This window comes from Esox lucius, chromosome 13 (assembly GCF_011004845.1).
Source record: "Esox lucius isolate fEsoLuc1 chromosome 13, fEsoLuc1.pri, whole genome shotgun sequence".
NCBI lineage: Eukaryota > Metazoa > Chordata > Actinopteri > Esociformes > Esocidae > Esox > Esox lucius.
The window spans coordinates 16,988,040-17,003,593 of NC_047581.1; the positions used below are offsets into that span (position 1 = coordinate 16,988,040).

The following is a 15,554-nucleotide window of genomic DNA, read 5'->3' on the forward strand; positions in this document are numbered from 1 at the left end:
AGGCGACCAGCGTCATTTTAAAGCGACTTTCAACTGGATAACATGTTCACCTTAAATACCAATACACGTGTTGATATTTGAAGTGTAATTTCTTTAGTTACAGATATACATTTAAAAACGGCTTTATCTATAAAAGCTGATGTTTAAGTTGTATTGATTTGGAGTTTTGCGTTATAATATTTTGCTAACCGTGTTTTAAAAGGCTAGCAGCTGAAGATATTAACCGAGAAGTTTGCCTACTGTTCCTCTCTTTCTACATTAGAACAATGTCACTGTTCCTTATTAATAGGTATGTTAACTGTTTTGTTTATGTGATCGCTAGTTATTCTATACTGTGAGTTTGAGGACCTAAAACAAAGACTCTTGTGTTTTAAAGATACCTTGGAGATGAGGAAGATGACTCTAACAGTGATTCTCGAGCGAAAGTTTTGTTGGCTAAGCTTCAGAGGAAAGTCAAAGAGCAACAAAGCTTGGCATGCCAAGGTGAACACCAGTCAAAAATAACATTTCAGAGTGATAGCAACACCTCTGTGAAGAAGAAAAGAAAAAACAGGGTAGACAACCTTGAAGAGACAGGGCATGCAAAGAAGAGGAAAAAACAAGTCAACCAGGTTAAGTGCCTACCTGACCCTGAAGAACGTTCAAACGGTGATAATATAGGAAAAAACTCAGATAAGACACAACTGACAGAGGAAAAAGGTGTGAACATAACTCTATATAAATCATTTACATTTGTTAGGGTATTACATTCATAAGAATGTTATTTCTGTGTGTTTATTATTTTGTCTTTGTCTCTTTCTTTTTGATCTTAGTAGGGATAAAGCAGACGACTGTATACACAAATAAAACAAACCTGCAAGAACCTGCTGAAAACACTGAGCAGCTTGAAAAACATTGTACAGTTGTAAAAGAAATTCAGTGTGACCAAGCAGAACAAGACACAGAAAAAAAAAACTTGCACACTGGTTTCACCATTCTTGGAGGATTTGAAAGAAAGATCATTCAAAAGGTGCTGTTTGATGAAGCGTGTTGATTTAATATGGTGTGGGGTAATTTGTACTTAGAGGATGTGCACATAATTGTATGCATGTAATAATTTTTTTAGGTACAAAGAATCCTGCCACAGTGGCTTGCTGAGCCAGATGTGATCCAGAGAGATATTACAAGTAACCTAGTCCCTATCAGTAGTGTCCCAGCAATTTGTACTAAACTGCAACATAAACTGGAGAGCAATGGAATTCATCACCTTTTTCCAGGTTAGCAAGCATGGAAGTTAAACTTTTTTTTTTCTGTAGCCATTTGTGAGGAGAGTACTCAACTTGTATTTCCCCCATCTAGTACAAGCTGAGGTCATCCCAGCCATTTTAGAGAGTGTATCCCATGGTATATTGATGGGAAGAGGGGGCTACAAACCCAGAGACATCTGTGTGTCTGCACCAACAGGGAGTGGCAAGACTCTGGCATTCGTCATACCTATTATTCAGGTATGAGTAAAGAAACATTTTAATGGAAGGTATGTGTTTTTTGTCAGTTAATTTTAAGGTAACTGGTTGTATTTTTCTACTGTTATTTTAGGCACTGCTGGAGCGAGTTGTATGTAATGTCCGGGTTTTGGCAGTGTTGCCCACCAAAGAGCTTGCACAGCAGGTAACCGGGGTCAAACCTTCAATCTCCATGTCTTGTGATTATTTGGGTTAACTCAAATTAATATCTTGTGTTTTTCTCTCAAATAGGTTTGCAAAGTATTCAGTTTGTATGCTGAAGGCACCAGTTTAAAAGTTGTCATGGTCGCAGGTCAAAAGTCCTTTGCAGCAGAACGGGCATCGCTCTCTGAAAATAGGTAGTCAAATCAGACTTTATCTTTATATTTTTTCCCTTTAAGTGTAGTGTTTTTCATGCTAACTAGACATTTGTGTGCAAATAATACAGTAATTTCAAAAACTCTGTCATAAGTAGGATGCACTTTCTTTTGTTTACAGAAATGGAGTAAGCCACAGTTTGGCTGACATTGTTGTTGCAACCCCTGGTAGACTGGTTGATCACATAAACAAGAACAATGATTTCAGTTTGGAACACCTCAGATTCCTTGTGAGGCATTATACTATATCTGTGTCAATTGCATTTATAATAAAAATTACGTTTTTAAAGATTCATAGTCATCATTGCTAATTAAAATGCTTCTCTACAGATCATTGATGAGGCAGACCGGATGATTGACAGCATGCACCAGTCCTGGCTAAGTCAGGTGACCAAGGCAGTTTACAGACACAGGAGTGATTCTGAAAGAGTATCAGTCTTCAAGAGGACTGAGCCTGCACATTCCACAGCATCAAGGTAAGACTCTCTCTACTTTTCAGCCTGCACAGGAAATGCGTGACTGGTAAGTCGTTTATTTGGTTTATTTGTGTTAATACTAGTGCAGATTAAAATAATGAATTTTAGTGCTAAAATGCATTCAGGATTGGCCCTGTTTAAATCAGTACATTATTTAAAGATTATGGACAGTGACTTGGAATTAAATAGTGCTGTCCTTTTCCAAGTCAGTCCATTAGACCAGTGTAACCTTCTAATGTAAATTAGAAGTTGCTGGTCTCTGATTCCATTGTTCTATAATCTCCAACCATTGTGCTCTTGACCAAGACACCAAGCAGAATAACTGCCATGTTAGGCTACTGTATAAAACTCATATCAACCATCCATTTTGATAGCTGCTTTGTGAGCAGATACTTGATCCAACCATTAATAAGAGGTATTTCTCATTTCTGATGACTTGGAACTGCTCATCCTATGTACTTACTGATGTGTACTATCATGGAGAAGTGGCATCACTATTCATAACATGACTGGCTACTCGCCTTTGCCATAAAGAAAAGTACCTGTGAAGTGTTTAAGATATTCACTGCATTTGTCAAGCACCCAAAGTTATCAGTACACTATTTAAACAAATGTAAGTACATGCCTCCAGGAAATCTGGCTCTGCTAATCACAGGACGATAACATTTATTCATTTATTTTTTTAAGGGGGTTAGAAAGTTGCCTTTTCATGACAAAATTGCCTTTTGTTTTTTAATGTTTCTACGTTTTATAGATTTATGCCTCCATAATAGACCAAAACCGTGCATTAAGTTAGTCTAGAGCTGCCACAGCCTTTTCCTGGAGAAAAAGATAATGTCTTAGGCAAGTCTTTTACCCACCCCAAATGTGTTGTAAACATATGAATAGCCTAAACTCAATGATTTCAACATCTTTAAGATCTGTGAATGTTTTTATTCTAATCAGTAACCTTTAAAAAAAAGAAAAAGTTGAATCAAAGATTTTTTGCTCACGTTTTATTTTAGAAATCAGTTCTCCTATTGGCTGTTAGAAAGGAAGCGGCTTATTTCTGATCTCCTATTCTCAGCGAATATTGTCCCTTTTAAATTAACTGGCCTGTTGATTGTTGCATCAGTTTCCAACAGGATTCTGTGCTCCAAGTGGGGGCAATGATTCTCCTAGGAAGGTTCAAGGTCAAAATATGTTTGTAGAACAGCTGTCAGTTTTCCTGAAAATAGTCCAATAGTCTGAAATTAGACCAACATTTTTGCAGCAACTTTAAAGCCTTCCCCCATTTTTTTTTTTTGCCCGCTAGTATCAAATGGCATGGATTAAAAAAAACTGGGTTATTAGAATAATTTCTTTAGCACCTACATTTTTGTTTTTACTATGTCGCAGCTTATCACCACCTCAGATGCCTCTGCAGAAACTATTGTTCTCAGCCACACTGACTCAGAATCCAGAGAAGTTGCAACAGCTAGGCCTGGATCAACCCAGACTCTTCAGTTCTGTCCACAGTCTGACGAAGACCAACCCAGAGTCTCAAGAGAGGTTCAACTTCCCTCAGGGTCTGACAGTAAGTTAACAAATATTAACAAAACATATTTTTCCTGTGTACCAGAGCATAGTGTCATTGTTGTCTTTTCTAGGAGTACTACGTACCCTGCACTTTGAGCAAGAAGCCCCTCCTTATCCTCCATTTCATACTACGCTTGAAGTTGAGTCCCATTCTATGCTTCACCAATTCCAGAGAAGCTGCTCACAGGTGGGTAAATCTTGCCTGGCTTTTTCATTGCCTTTTGGCTGAAGATTACAGGCCAACAGCCATTTTATTTTCTGTGTTCCCTCTGACAGACTTTACCTCCTAGTGCAGCTTTTTGGAAGTGTGCAAACAGCTGAGTTTTCTTCTAGACTCTCACCCAATGAGAGGAAGAAGACCCTCAAGGAGTTTGAACAAGGAAAGATCCAACTGTGAGTGAATGATTGTCATTATTATCCCAAAAGATCTGTTGTTTCAGAGGGCAGTTCTCACAAGATGTTAAGATCCATATTGACAATTTTCACAGAAACCTTGATTTTATTCTAGGTATGAGGATATTTTAGTATGTCCAATAATAGGCTGCATTTGAGCTTTGCTTAAAATATTTAAACAAATTAATGAAATGTAAAACCGGGGGTGCTCGGTGGGAAACGCGCAAAGCAGGGCCTTAATCACAGAATTGACTGTGGAAATGGGAGGCAAAACTGGTTTAAACAAGCCTAGTTCAACCGGCCCGCCATAGAACAGATTTTTCTTTCATGGCAAAACAACGTACTTGTGTCTTTCATTCATGAATAACATTTATACAATAACCATCAATAAAGGCGATGATAACTAACTTTTTCATCAAGTGAAAAGACGAGAGAATCGTGCAATCTACCAGAAATAATTAAGCAATATAACTGTAAACTGTTTTATTTCAGGCTTACTATAATGTAGATTCTGTTTTAGCCAGCCAAGTTTTCGTCCCTACGGAATAATTCATAATGCGTACTTCGCTTTGCCTGTGAGGAGATACAAACTCGGGACCTATAGTTCACAAGTCCACTACGCTATTTAACAATGGTTGGTCGGTCGCATTCAGATAAATCAACAACCAATATTTTTTGGGGGGAATAAAACATGATTGTTTGCACCATTTGGAATTTACATTGTTATGGTCAGGAAATTCAAGAGACAGTCAGAGACTGGCGGCGTAGGTGAAGATTTAATTACTGTACTGCAGCACGGAGTACACCCTCCGGATGCAGCCAGAAGATAAACTGAAATGAACACATTTTCAACACAAATTAAGTTCAACCAATTTTGAGTGTAAGACCAATCTGATAAAACATTTGGGTGTTTTTATAGCTGTTTCTACTCATCTTTAGCAAGGGGACCTATAATTGTGGAGGGCACTGCACTATAATTGTGGAGGGCACTATTGTTGTCATATTTTTTTCATTACTTAACATTGTATAACATAGGGTTGTGTGTTTTAGGGTGGATTACCCCTTTACTGTTGCAGCAGTAGTCTAAATCAGTCACAGAATACATCTTGTTAACGTGCACAAGTAATTGAGCAGATATTGTCTTATATAGATACATCTTTTGTTTCAAGTAATTTTTTTTATTTAGGATTTGTATTTGTTAACATAAAAAAATGTTTTATTAAAGGGTATTAAATCAACTAATATAAAATATTGAAAGATTGCTGAGAGAAAAATGAAGTTAAGATAAAAAAACATTTAACAAAAATATAGTATTGTATTCTTTCTGTTAGTTTGATCAGCACTGATGCTGCTGCCAGAGGCATTGATATTAACGGAGTGAAATGTGTTGTGAACTACGATGCACCACAATTCATCAGGACATACATTCACAGGTAAGCTATCCGGCCTGTTACAACTTAACCATTTGAGGTATGTTTTTGGATGTTATGAGGAGAGTTTCTGCCTTTCTGTTAAACTGTGTTGGAACAGGGTTGGAAGGACTGCAAGAGCTGGAAAAGCTGGAATGGCATTCACATTTTTGTTGGGAGTACAGGTGAGATTTCAAACAGGATACAGCACAATACCAGTTTCATTGTCTTGTCACCTGTCACATGTGAGAGTGGCATGAAAATAGGACTTTTTCCCCACATAGCCACACTACTACTTCTGCATATAAAAATACAAAACTGAAACAATAATTGGATAAGTCTCCAACCTCATGATTTAATACTTAGCAGAAGCTCCTTTGGCTGTAATTATAGCGCAGTCTGTTATGATGGGTCTACCAACTTTGCATAGCTATATTTGATAATTTGTCTTTACCAAACTGTGTAAGCTCTGTCAAGCTCCTTGGGGAGAATTCATGGACAGCTATTATTAACTTTGCACACTACGCTGGTTTCCAGTTTAAGGTCGAATCCCCTTCATGGCTATGTTTCATGTCTATGGAGCAACAAGAGGAGCTTCTCCTCCCTACCTTCAGGCAATGTTCAAACCCTATGTCCCTACCCAGGCTCTTCAGAGCACTTCCCAATCCACACGGTCAAAACTCTTCTCCATCATGGAACCACCTTTCCTTGGAGGCTAGGATAGCAGAGTCTCTGCCTATCTTCAGAAAACATCTGAACTGTATAAATTATACTTTCAACAGAAGGTTATTTTGCTATGTTGTGGTTAAACCACCACATACGTTTCAATAGCACTGCGTTAGTTAAGGATGTATATACATTTTTATTTTTTTTATTTTGGTATCTATTCTAAAGGAAAAGAACTTTCTTCAAATGGTGCAAGATGCAGGCAGCCCTGGGATTCAGAAACAGATTATCAAGCCTGGCAGCCTGAAGAGCATGGAATCTCGCTATCAGCAGACACTTCTGGAGTTAGGGAACACCATAAAGGTACTTAAGCAGTCTCTGGTAACTGAAATAAACAGGAACACAAACATGAGGGTAATTGACCTTGCTGTAGCATTTTCTTTAACATGACATTTGTTTATTTTATTTCTCCCCAGAGTGAAAAGGCTAAGAAGCACATCTAACACAGTGAATTAAATGAATGTATTGTAAAGATATTATTTTACTATCTTCACAAACTAAGCCAGCAGTCAACACAAGACTTGGTTTGAGGTATCAAGACCTTTACATTAAAAAGTGTGTGCGTGCATACAATAAATAAATTGAGTAATGGTCCTACTGTACAGCGCTCTCCTTACTTATTCCTATTGTGTTTTGCAAGTCTGTTCTTGACAGTTTGAATTAGAGGGTGACAGGTGAAATGTAGGCCCAGAAGTAAAGGGGTCGGGAAGGTTAGTAAATTGATTGCGGTATGGAGCCAAAAGTGTTATCCCTACAGAGTCAGTGGGTTTTTGAGAAGGGTACTTTTCCTTACTTGCAAGATTTTAATGAATAAAGTAATCTGTAAATTAATGTAGATCTTTTAAAGTGTAACATTATTTTTGAAAAATCACTAACTTAAATGTGACTGATTTGTGTACTAGTCCAGTGTCATACCTTCAAATTTAGTCTGTCGTTTTTACTTGGGCAACAATTCTACATAACATGTGGTATTTATCAATATGAACATTTGCTTAAACATTAATCAATTTACACAAAGCCTTGACTATGCGTACCGTGGAATAAGGGAACGGTTTCTAAATTGTAGAACAATTGCTGGGGAAAAAATATTTTAGGAATATGTGAATTACATTTCATAAATGTTTTTGTAATGTTTCAAATTCCCTGTAATTCCATCTCACCAAATGGAATTAATGTGCATACGAATTGAAAAAGTGGGATCTCAACCATTTTATGCATACCAGTAGGAAATCTGTATGTTCTCATTTACTATTATTTGGATTGCTACTTCTCACACAGCTTTTAAGCTAGAGTTCAAACTTTATAACATTTAGAATGGTCTGAAATAGTTTGCTTCGATAAAAAAAAAGAAATATGTATACTTTTTACTTTTAAAACCTCCATTTAATGGGATTACATTAACTTTACTGGCATACTGGTGATGTAAATATACATTCTCTGTACAACTGAAACATTTGTTAAAACATTACCTTCATTAAATTCTATTGTGAGATTTAAAGAAACAATATTTGATTGAACACATTAGCTTAAATCATTAATAAATCAATTTAAATAGTGTTTGTAAATGCACATAACTTTTACAATCACTGGCTTTAACAAATGTAACCAGTTATGCTTTATAAACCATTTCCAAATAATTTATCAAACCTTATATTAAATAGTGTTACTCAGTGACATTCTGTATCAATAAACATGAAAATAAAAATTAAGATTTCCAAAAACAAATCTTCACCACTCAAGTCAAAATGAGTTACCTTGTGAGTTTAGCTTGTTGAGTTGAGGGTGGGTTTGATGTAACAGAGATATATACAGGATACAATTGATTGAAAATGCTTGTTTGATTAACCAATTCAAAGAAAGTCATAGAATAGAAAATATATTAGAACAAACTTCATCATTGAACAGTACAAGTACAGTAAAATCAAATTAAGTTAGCATCTAACCAGAAGTGCAAATAGAGGAGGGCGAAGTATACATATATTAACGTGTAGATGTGCAATGAAGGCAAATAGCAGTACAAATGGCAATACTGGATGTGCAATACGGCAAAAGGAGGAGAGACGAAAATGTACAAGTAAATGTACAATTAATAGTAATATTTATTATAAAACAATTTTGTTACGTGTCACATGTGCAAAAAGAAAATATTTGTTTTGCCTTACATAACCAAAACATTATCAATTGCACATTTATTATTCTGTAAGTACCTTGTAATCCGAGACAGTAAAAGTAATTAGAACATTCTTCAGAGAATGTTCTAATTACTTTGGGTAGACAGGGTAGGGCAAACCTGTTTTGGAAGCGCAGCAGGATTTTAATGTAACCAGTCTGGATGACCAGGTGTGTTGAATTTTGTTAATCACCTAACTGAATAATTAAGATTGACAAAATTTAACAGACCTTTGATACCTGGTCATTTAGGTAAAGATCTTACATTTCCATTCTTCAGGAACAGGGTTGCCCCTATTTGTGGAGTCAAGTCCAACAATGGCTGTTAAATCATAATATCATGGTCTTATTGGACCTTTAGAGTGTACATATGGGGGACCTTGGAGACCTCGGTTAGGCAAAAGGAAACATTCTTGTGCTCTTTGGAAAATATCATTTTATAATATTAATAATATATTTGGGAGAGAATCTGCAGATATGATGGAGATGCAAGAGGTTTTTGACCCTTGTGAGACACCACAGTAGAATCAAGTGGTGTATTGCCAAAAGAAAAAGTAACAAACTGGGAAAAAATGGGTTGATCTAAAGGACAGAGGAGGGTTGTCGTTCAAATTATTTAACTGCTGAAACTGCCACTTTGGCTAGAGGTTGTTTTCCTATTTATATCTTCAATTGGGTATGGTGGAAGGAGGAAATATAATTAAAGGGAAAAAATTGCCAATTGAATAAAAAAGAAATACTAAAGTCATCATTCAGCATACCCGCACTATGAATGCTACAGTATCTGGCAGGGGGAGATCATTTCAACATATTATCAAAGGTTTTTGTGAAATTAGAAACCAATTAGTAATTATACATTTGTAAAATGCTAAGTCTATTTTTCATTTACAAGACCCTTTTTTCAGATCAAAACTGGAGGAAGAAATTTGTGTTCAGGACACATTTTCCTGAAGGAGATCTAAAAAAATATATATTTTGGCTAAGAGTTAATGTAAGGTTTGGGTAAGGATTGAGGTTGGTATATATAAAACAACAGGGTCTAATGGTCTCGCAAGACCATTTGCAATGCAAGCTCCACCCTCTTCCTGGTTGAAGTTGATTCAACTACTCATGTACCTTCCAGCACCTGAAGAAAATCGTCCTGTATTCAATATAAAGGCTTTTTTAGTTTCCAAGTCATTAAATTCTAAAGCAATTTTTGTGAAAATCAATTAGTGAAATTTCATGAAAATCTGTAATACTGTGAGTAATTTAGCATTGTCATTAGAGAACCAAATAAACAGAAGTTTTAAGTTTTTAAGTTAAGGAAGGGGAGTGACAATTTGTGTCCATAGTCTACTTTCAATCCAAATATAGTTGATTGCAGTAGCAAATCAATTTGGATAAGGATAAAGGACCATACCAAAATGAAATGCAAAATTACTGGCCTTGTTTTGGGGCATAGCTCATCAAAATAATGGTCAGCATGCTTTATATTTCATAATTTACCAGAAGCATCACACCATAGGCCCATTTGACTTTTGATCCAAATGGAAAATGGGTTGCAGAATTATATTTTAAGCACAAATCAAATCCAAATTGCAGGTCTCAAAAGTATCAAGGGACAAAAGACATTGGATTTTCAGGTGAAATATAAATTGTAACAAATACTGCCGATCTCTGCCTGTACTGCTGGGCCTGCATGTTATGTGAATTGTACTGAAGATAATCAGAATATCTTAAATCAGCAGTAAGACATTTCACATTGATACTTTATACCAACTCATAAAAATATTAAACAGGGTAGCCATATTTGCTGTCATATTTCAGCACAGGAGGTGGCATTGGGGGGACCTTCTGCTCGTTGGGTGTTGGCGTGCCATTTCTCTGGCCTTTGTAGATGCTGCTGTGGCTTGACTCTGTCCTTTTGGGCTGGCCATTTCTCACAGAACTGTAGACCACCCCAGCGTGGGAGCGGTAGCCTAGGACCGAGCGGAAGCTGGAGTTCCTGCTGGCAGAGCGGCTCTCTGGGGCTGGTGCATCCTCCCTAATGGACAGAGTCAGATGTAGGCCATGAAGGGCACAGAACATTAGGAGTTAAACAAATGTTTTGGTTTGTTTGCTACATGTCATTATTGGAATGTATGGAATATCCGACTTCATACCTGATTTCATGTGCAACCTCCTTCTCATAGCGACGCTTGTGGCAACAGCAAACCAGAAGCCAGATTAGAAGCAGGAGGAGCAGCAAAAGCAGCAGTGCACCAATCACAGCACCCACAATGATCCCTACTTTGTTGGGAGCTAACAAAAATTATATTCAGAGATGAGTTTTAATGAATAGGTCCACAAACAGTTTTTCTACCAACAAACATGTTTTTTTTGGTTTTCAACTTACGGTCGTATGCGTACAGGGTCAATTTACACTGCTCTTTGCCCACAGGATTCGACACCACACACAGGTAATTTCCAGTGTAGCTCTCTGAGAGATTTCTTATCATCAGCTCTCCATTTTGTGAGTCTAAAAAAAAAAAGAATCACTGCCAACTACACCTCACATGTATATACAACTGTATATTTGATGTTTCATTGACTGCCATGACCTACGTAAAGGTTATTACTGTTGGTTCATACTTTGTGTGGCTGTAGTTGGCATAGGCCCTCCACTCTCTCTGGTCCAGACATAGAGCAGGGGGATGGATCCTACGGAAGACTTGCATTGGAGGGAAACATCGCTCCCTTTCTCCTCGCTGCCTTTAACCCAGCACTTCGGCTTTGATGGATGGACTGGTACAAGATTTAAAAGAAAATTGGCCATTGTGTAAACCCGTTGATTTCTCGCATCAACAATAAGTATATCCACCACATAAAAATGTTTAAGAAATATCAGGGTGTTAACATTCCTTTTCTATGAGAAAGGTAATTTAAAAGCAGACACAGGATATTAGAATAAAGAAACTGGTCAAACAGAAACCAGTCTGGGAGGGCAACATTCCTCACCCATTACAACCAGAGTGACTTTTCGCATGTCAACACCCGGTGCCTTCTTGACTTTACACTGGTAGGTGCCTGTGTCTGTGGCCTTCACTGCAGTGATGTTAATGGATGCATCTCCCAGTGTTGGATCTTGCATGAAGTTCAATCTTGAAGACAAGCTAGGGTCACCGTAATGCGTTATCTGGCCTCCTGTATAAGATAATACCTAAAAGATAGGGATTTAGTTCAATTTAGAAAACAAATCTTGAGCTCAAATCTTGTGGACAGGTATTTTACTGCAACAGTGACTAGAAAACCAAAATCTTCAAACCTAATCTGGCAGCTTAATCACCTGAGGCGATGTGAATGACATTAAATTTACAAACCCTACACATGTAATCCATATCCAGGATCCCCTCTGTCCCCTGCTTTGTAGTCTTACCAGCTGGTCTTTCTGTGTCATGTCTGGACGGACATTCAACCACTCAATATCCAGGTCTCCTGTGTCAGACACAGCCAGGGTGTAGCTGCACCCCAGCATTACTGTCTCCCCCTGGGCTCTCTGAATGGTCTGAGGCCCTGTGGATGTAATCTGCAAAGCGTGTGTAAAATCTGAGGGTTCAGAGAAAACACACATTCAGGTTTGAAACTTACTAAAAGGTTTCAGGCAGATATGATGAAAAAATCAGACTAAAGCGACATATTGTTAATGGGGAAAAAATGCATTTGCAGAATTGTTCTAACAGCCCTTATTAAAATGTGTTGAACATCCTGTGATATTTACTTTATATAAAAAACATGTACCTCAGAAAGTATTCAGACCGCTTCACGTTCTCCAGAAATTGTTTTAGATTTAATTTACAATTCATACAATTATTTCTTTTGCCACCTGCACACTAATAATGACAAAGCAGAATCCACTCTAGAGTTGTCTTGACTGTGTGCTCTTAGTGGTTGTGGTGCTGAAAGATGAACCTTCACCCCAGGCTGATGTGCTTGTTTTCCTCAATCCCAAGTATTTTGCTCCGTTTATAATTCCTTCAATCCTGAGGTGTCACCCAGTCCCTCCCCACGAGAAGCCTCCCCATAGCAGCATCCCCACCAACATTCCTCACTATAGGGATGGTATTGGCCAGGTAATGAATGATGCCTTGTTTTGACCAGACATAGTGCTTTGGCATTGAGGCCTAATAGTTTTGTTTTGCTTTCAGTCCTTCAAGCAGCATGTCATATACTGTTCACTCATGAGTGGCTTTCATCTAGACACTATCATAAAGGCCTGATTGAGTGCTGCAGATGGTTGTCCTTCTGGCAGGTTCTCCCACAGAGAAACACTGAAGCTCGGTCAGAGTGGCCTTTGGGTTTTTTTGTCATCTCCCTGGTCAAGGACCTTCTTGCCCTGTTACTTAGTTTGGTGGAATGGCCATCTCTAGAAAGAGGCTTGGTGGTTCCAAACGTATTAAATTTCTCAATAATGGAGCCCAATGTGTGCTTAGGAACTGTCAATGCAATAGTAATTTATTTGTATTAAAATATTTAGTGCTTGAAAGTATGTGAAGACTTTTTTTGTGTTCACCATTAAACATTTATTTAATCAAAGCCATTCTTTTTTTTCTGACATAACATGTTCATTGTTGCCAAATCCATATGTTGGTTTAAAAGAAATCATGTGTCTAGCAGAAAAAAGGAATTAGCGCAGGTGAAATAAAATGTGACAAATAAGTTGCATAGGTTAAAACAGGTAAGTATAATCAGGTGGGAACCACATCTTTAGTAAAGGTTTTGGGCTTGACTCTGTTCACTGTTATATCGAGACAAGAAACCTGATCAGCTTGGTGTTACACATACAGGTGAATGCAAAAGACACCATGCAGAGAGAGTCAGAGGGTAGTGAGAGCACATTAGTCTGGGTAAGGCTACGCAACCAGATCAAAAGATTAGTCCACTGTGAGACAAATCACTTACAAATGGAGAGCATTTAATTATATTTTGCATGACAGCAATTCAGCCTAGAAGTGTACACACTTCCAAAATATCCCGGAGAGCCAGAAGTATATTAACAAATAAATACCAACCAAGACAACATTTGGAGATTGCAGACATCCCTTGCTGCATCTTTGATTACTGTGTGTGCTTCAACAGTAAGATGAACACAATCAAAATGGTATTCATGGTAGGGTCGCTAGGAAGGAGCCTCTGCTGTCAAAAAATAACCTGAAGTTTTATGGAAGTCCATTTTTGGACAGATGAGTCCAGAATTGACCTGTTTGCTCACAATCAAAACCACTATGTTTGGCCAAAACCCAACACTGCCTACCACCAAAATAACCTTATCAACAGTCAAACATGGGTGGTGAAATATCAAGATCTGGGACTGCATTTCCTCCTCTGGACTTGGTTGACATCATCAAGAGAACTATCAGAGGTCTACATAGACTTCAAGGCTTGGTTTTTGCTCTGACATTTACTCTAAAGTGTATCAAATCAATAATCAAAAAAATAATCAACAATCAAATTTATTTATAAAGCCCTTTTTACATCAGCAGTTGAGACCCCAAAGAGCATGCAACAACAGTGATGTAGCACAGTGGTTTGGAAAAACTCGAAGAGGGGCCAACATTTTGGAAGAAACCAAGAGAGGAACCAGGCTTGGAGGGGTGACCAGTACTCTTCTGGTTGTGCCGGGTGAACATTTTAAGTTTACAAGTTGTAATAATTAATAAGCATGACCAGATGGACAAGACCTTATATAGACATGTGTGTGCCATTCTAAACCATGGCCAGTAAATTGAATTAGCCACCTGTGGACTCCAGGTTCTAGAGATATCTCAAGGATGATCAAAGGACACAGAATCTATCTGAGATACATTTGGATGTCTCATGGCAAACACTCTGAATACTTATGTTTACATGAGATACTTCCATTATTTTATTTTCATTAAATTAGCACTAATTTCCAAAATAAAATCTTTGCTCTGTCATTATGTGGTATTGTGTAATTTGCTGGCAAACTATTTTATTTAATCATTTATATAGTCAATCTATAACATAACATTTCATTTATAACAAATGAAATTCAAGGGGCATAATATGTATGACAGGGACTACTGGGCGCAACATGCACTGTTGTTATTAATGACCTGAGACACGGACTGGGCTCCACCCGGCTACTGTTTACAACAATGCACATAAACCTGTTGTGTAAGTATGTGCACAGAGTCAATGCCTGTCACAAAGCACATTTGACATTCCCTGACAAAGATATGTACATAAAAACATTGATGTAAATTCAACAAAAATAACTTTTGTGCAATGCAATCTAGGCTAGAAAGGCACAACGTTATGGATATCATGGGGTAACTATGATAAGAAACATTATTTGATAACTCACCTGTACTGCGAAAAACTGTTACCACAAATATCACAGCCAGCTGTAGTCTTGAGCATTTAAGACACTTTTCCATTGCGACCATCTGGGTAAAATTGTACTGTGAACAACAAAAACATGATTTCAGTGACTACTTGAATCATTTGAATGTACACTTCCTCATTGACATTTCAGTCAAGCTTTACAAGGAAACAGTCAGCTAACAAGAAGTTGTTATCATGTACTGAAACCAGAATGACAATGCACTCTATTTTTCCCTTCACAAAATATGCTTACTCCTCCTGAGGGGGAAATATATAAATACATATCCCTTGACAGAATGAGAGTAGTTGATATAATACTCTACATTAAAGAAGACAGATACTCTACAAAACCTATAATAAAACCTACTGTATTTTACAACACATTTTCCCTCACCAATTTAATGACTGTGCTGAGTGAGGGATTTCTACTCATTATCAGTACATACTCATGTTTTAGCTACATTCAAGACAAGAATCCAACAATTCATTATTACCTTTCTGTAAAGGAATATTCCAAAGTAATGAAGTAATTTCCAAGAGGCCTAACAGAGTAAACCAGCAAAACACCTTTGCTTCCCTTCAGTTGCTTAATGCTCTCAA

At 37.5% G+C, this 15,554-nt stretch overlaps 2 protein-coding genes across 3 annotated transcripts; one reads left to right on the forward strand and one right to left on the reverse strand.

The window, feature by feature from the left end:
• The first annotated feature begins 34 nt into the window (after positions 1-34).
• ddx51 (DEAD (Asp-Glu-Ala-Asp) box polypeptide 51) lies at positions 35-7,021 on the forward strand. 2 transcript variants are annotated; one of them, XM_010875958.4, is made up of 16 exons: positions 35-289; positions 377-699; positions 813-1,009; positions 1,106-1,256; positions 1,339-1,484; positions 1,576-1,647; positions 1,734-1,840; positions 1,980-2,088; positions 2,189-2,334; positions 3,712-3,889; positions 3,963-4,078; positions 4,168-4,284; positions 5,616-5,717; positions 5,815-5,878; positions 6,588-6,722; positions 6,836-7,021. In XM_010875958.4, exons 1-16 carry the CDS (start codon positions 267-269, stop codon positions 6,860-6,862), a joined length of 2,013 nt encoding a protein of 670 aa, XP_010874260.2. In that variant the 5' UTR covers positions 35-266; the 3' UTR covers positions 6,863-7,021. The 2 variants fall into 2 exon arrangements, with proteins under 2 accessions (XP_010874260.2, XP_010874262.2); XM_010875960.4 differs by having other exon boundaries at positions 816-1,009.
• Positions 7,022-10,031: 3,010 nt separating this feature from the next.
• Positions 10,032-15,554, reverse strand: vsig8b (V-set and immunoglobulin domain containing 8b). The gene is made up of 8 exons (XM_010875961.4): positions 15,449-15,554; positions 14,935-15,031; positions 11,986-12,155; positions 11,568-11,769; positions 11,202-11,354; positions 10,966-11,088; positions 10,733-10,871; positions 10,032-10,614 (listed from the first exon to the last, which is right to left on the reverse strand). Exons 2-8 carry the CDS (start codon positions 15,014-15,016, stop codon positions 10,362-10,364), a joined length of 1,122 nt encoding a protein of 373 aa, XP_010874263.2. The 5' UTR covers positions 15,017-15,031; positions 15,449-15,554; the 3' UTR covers positions 10,032-10,361.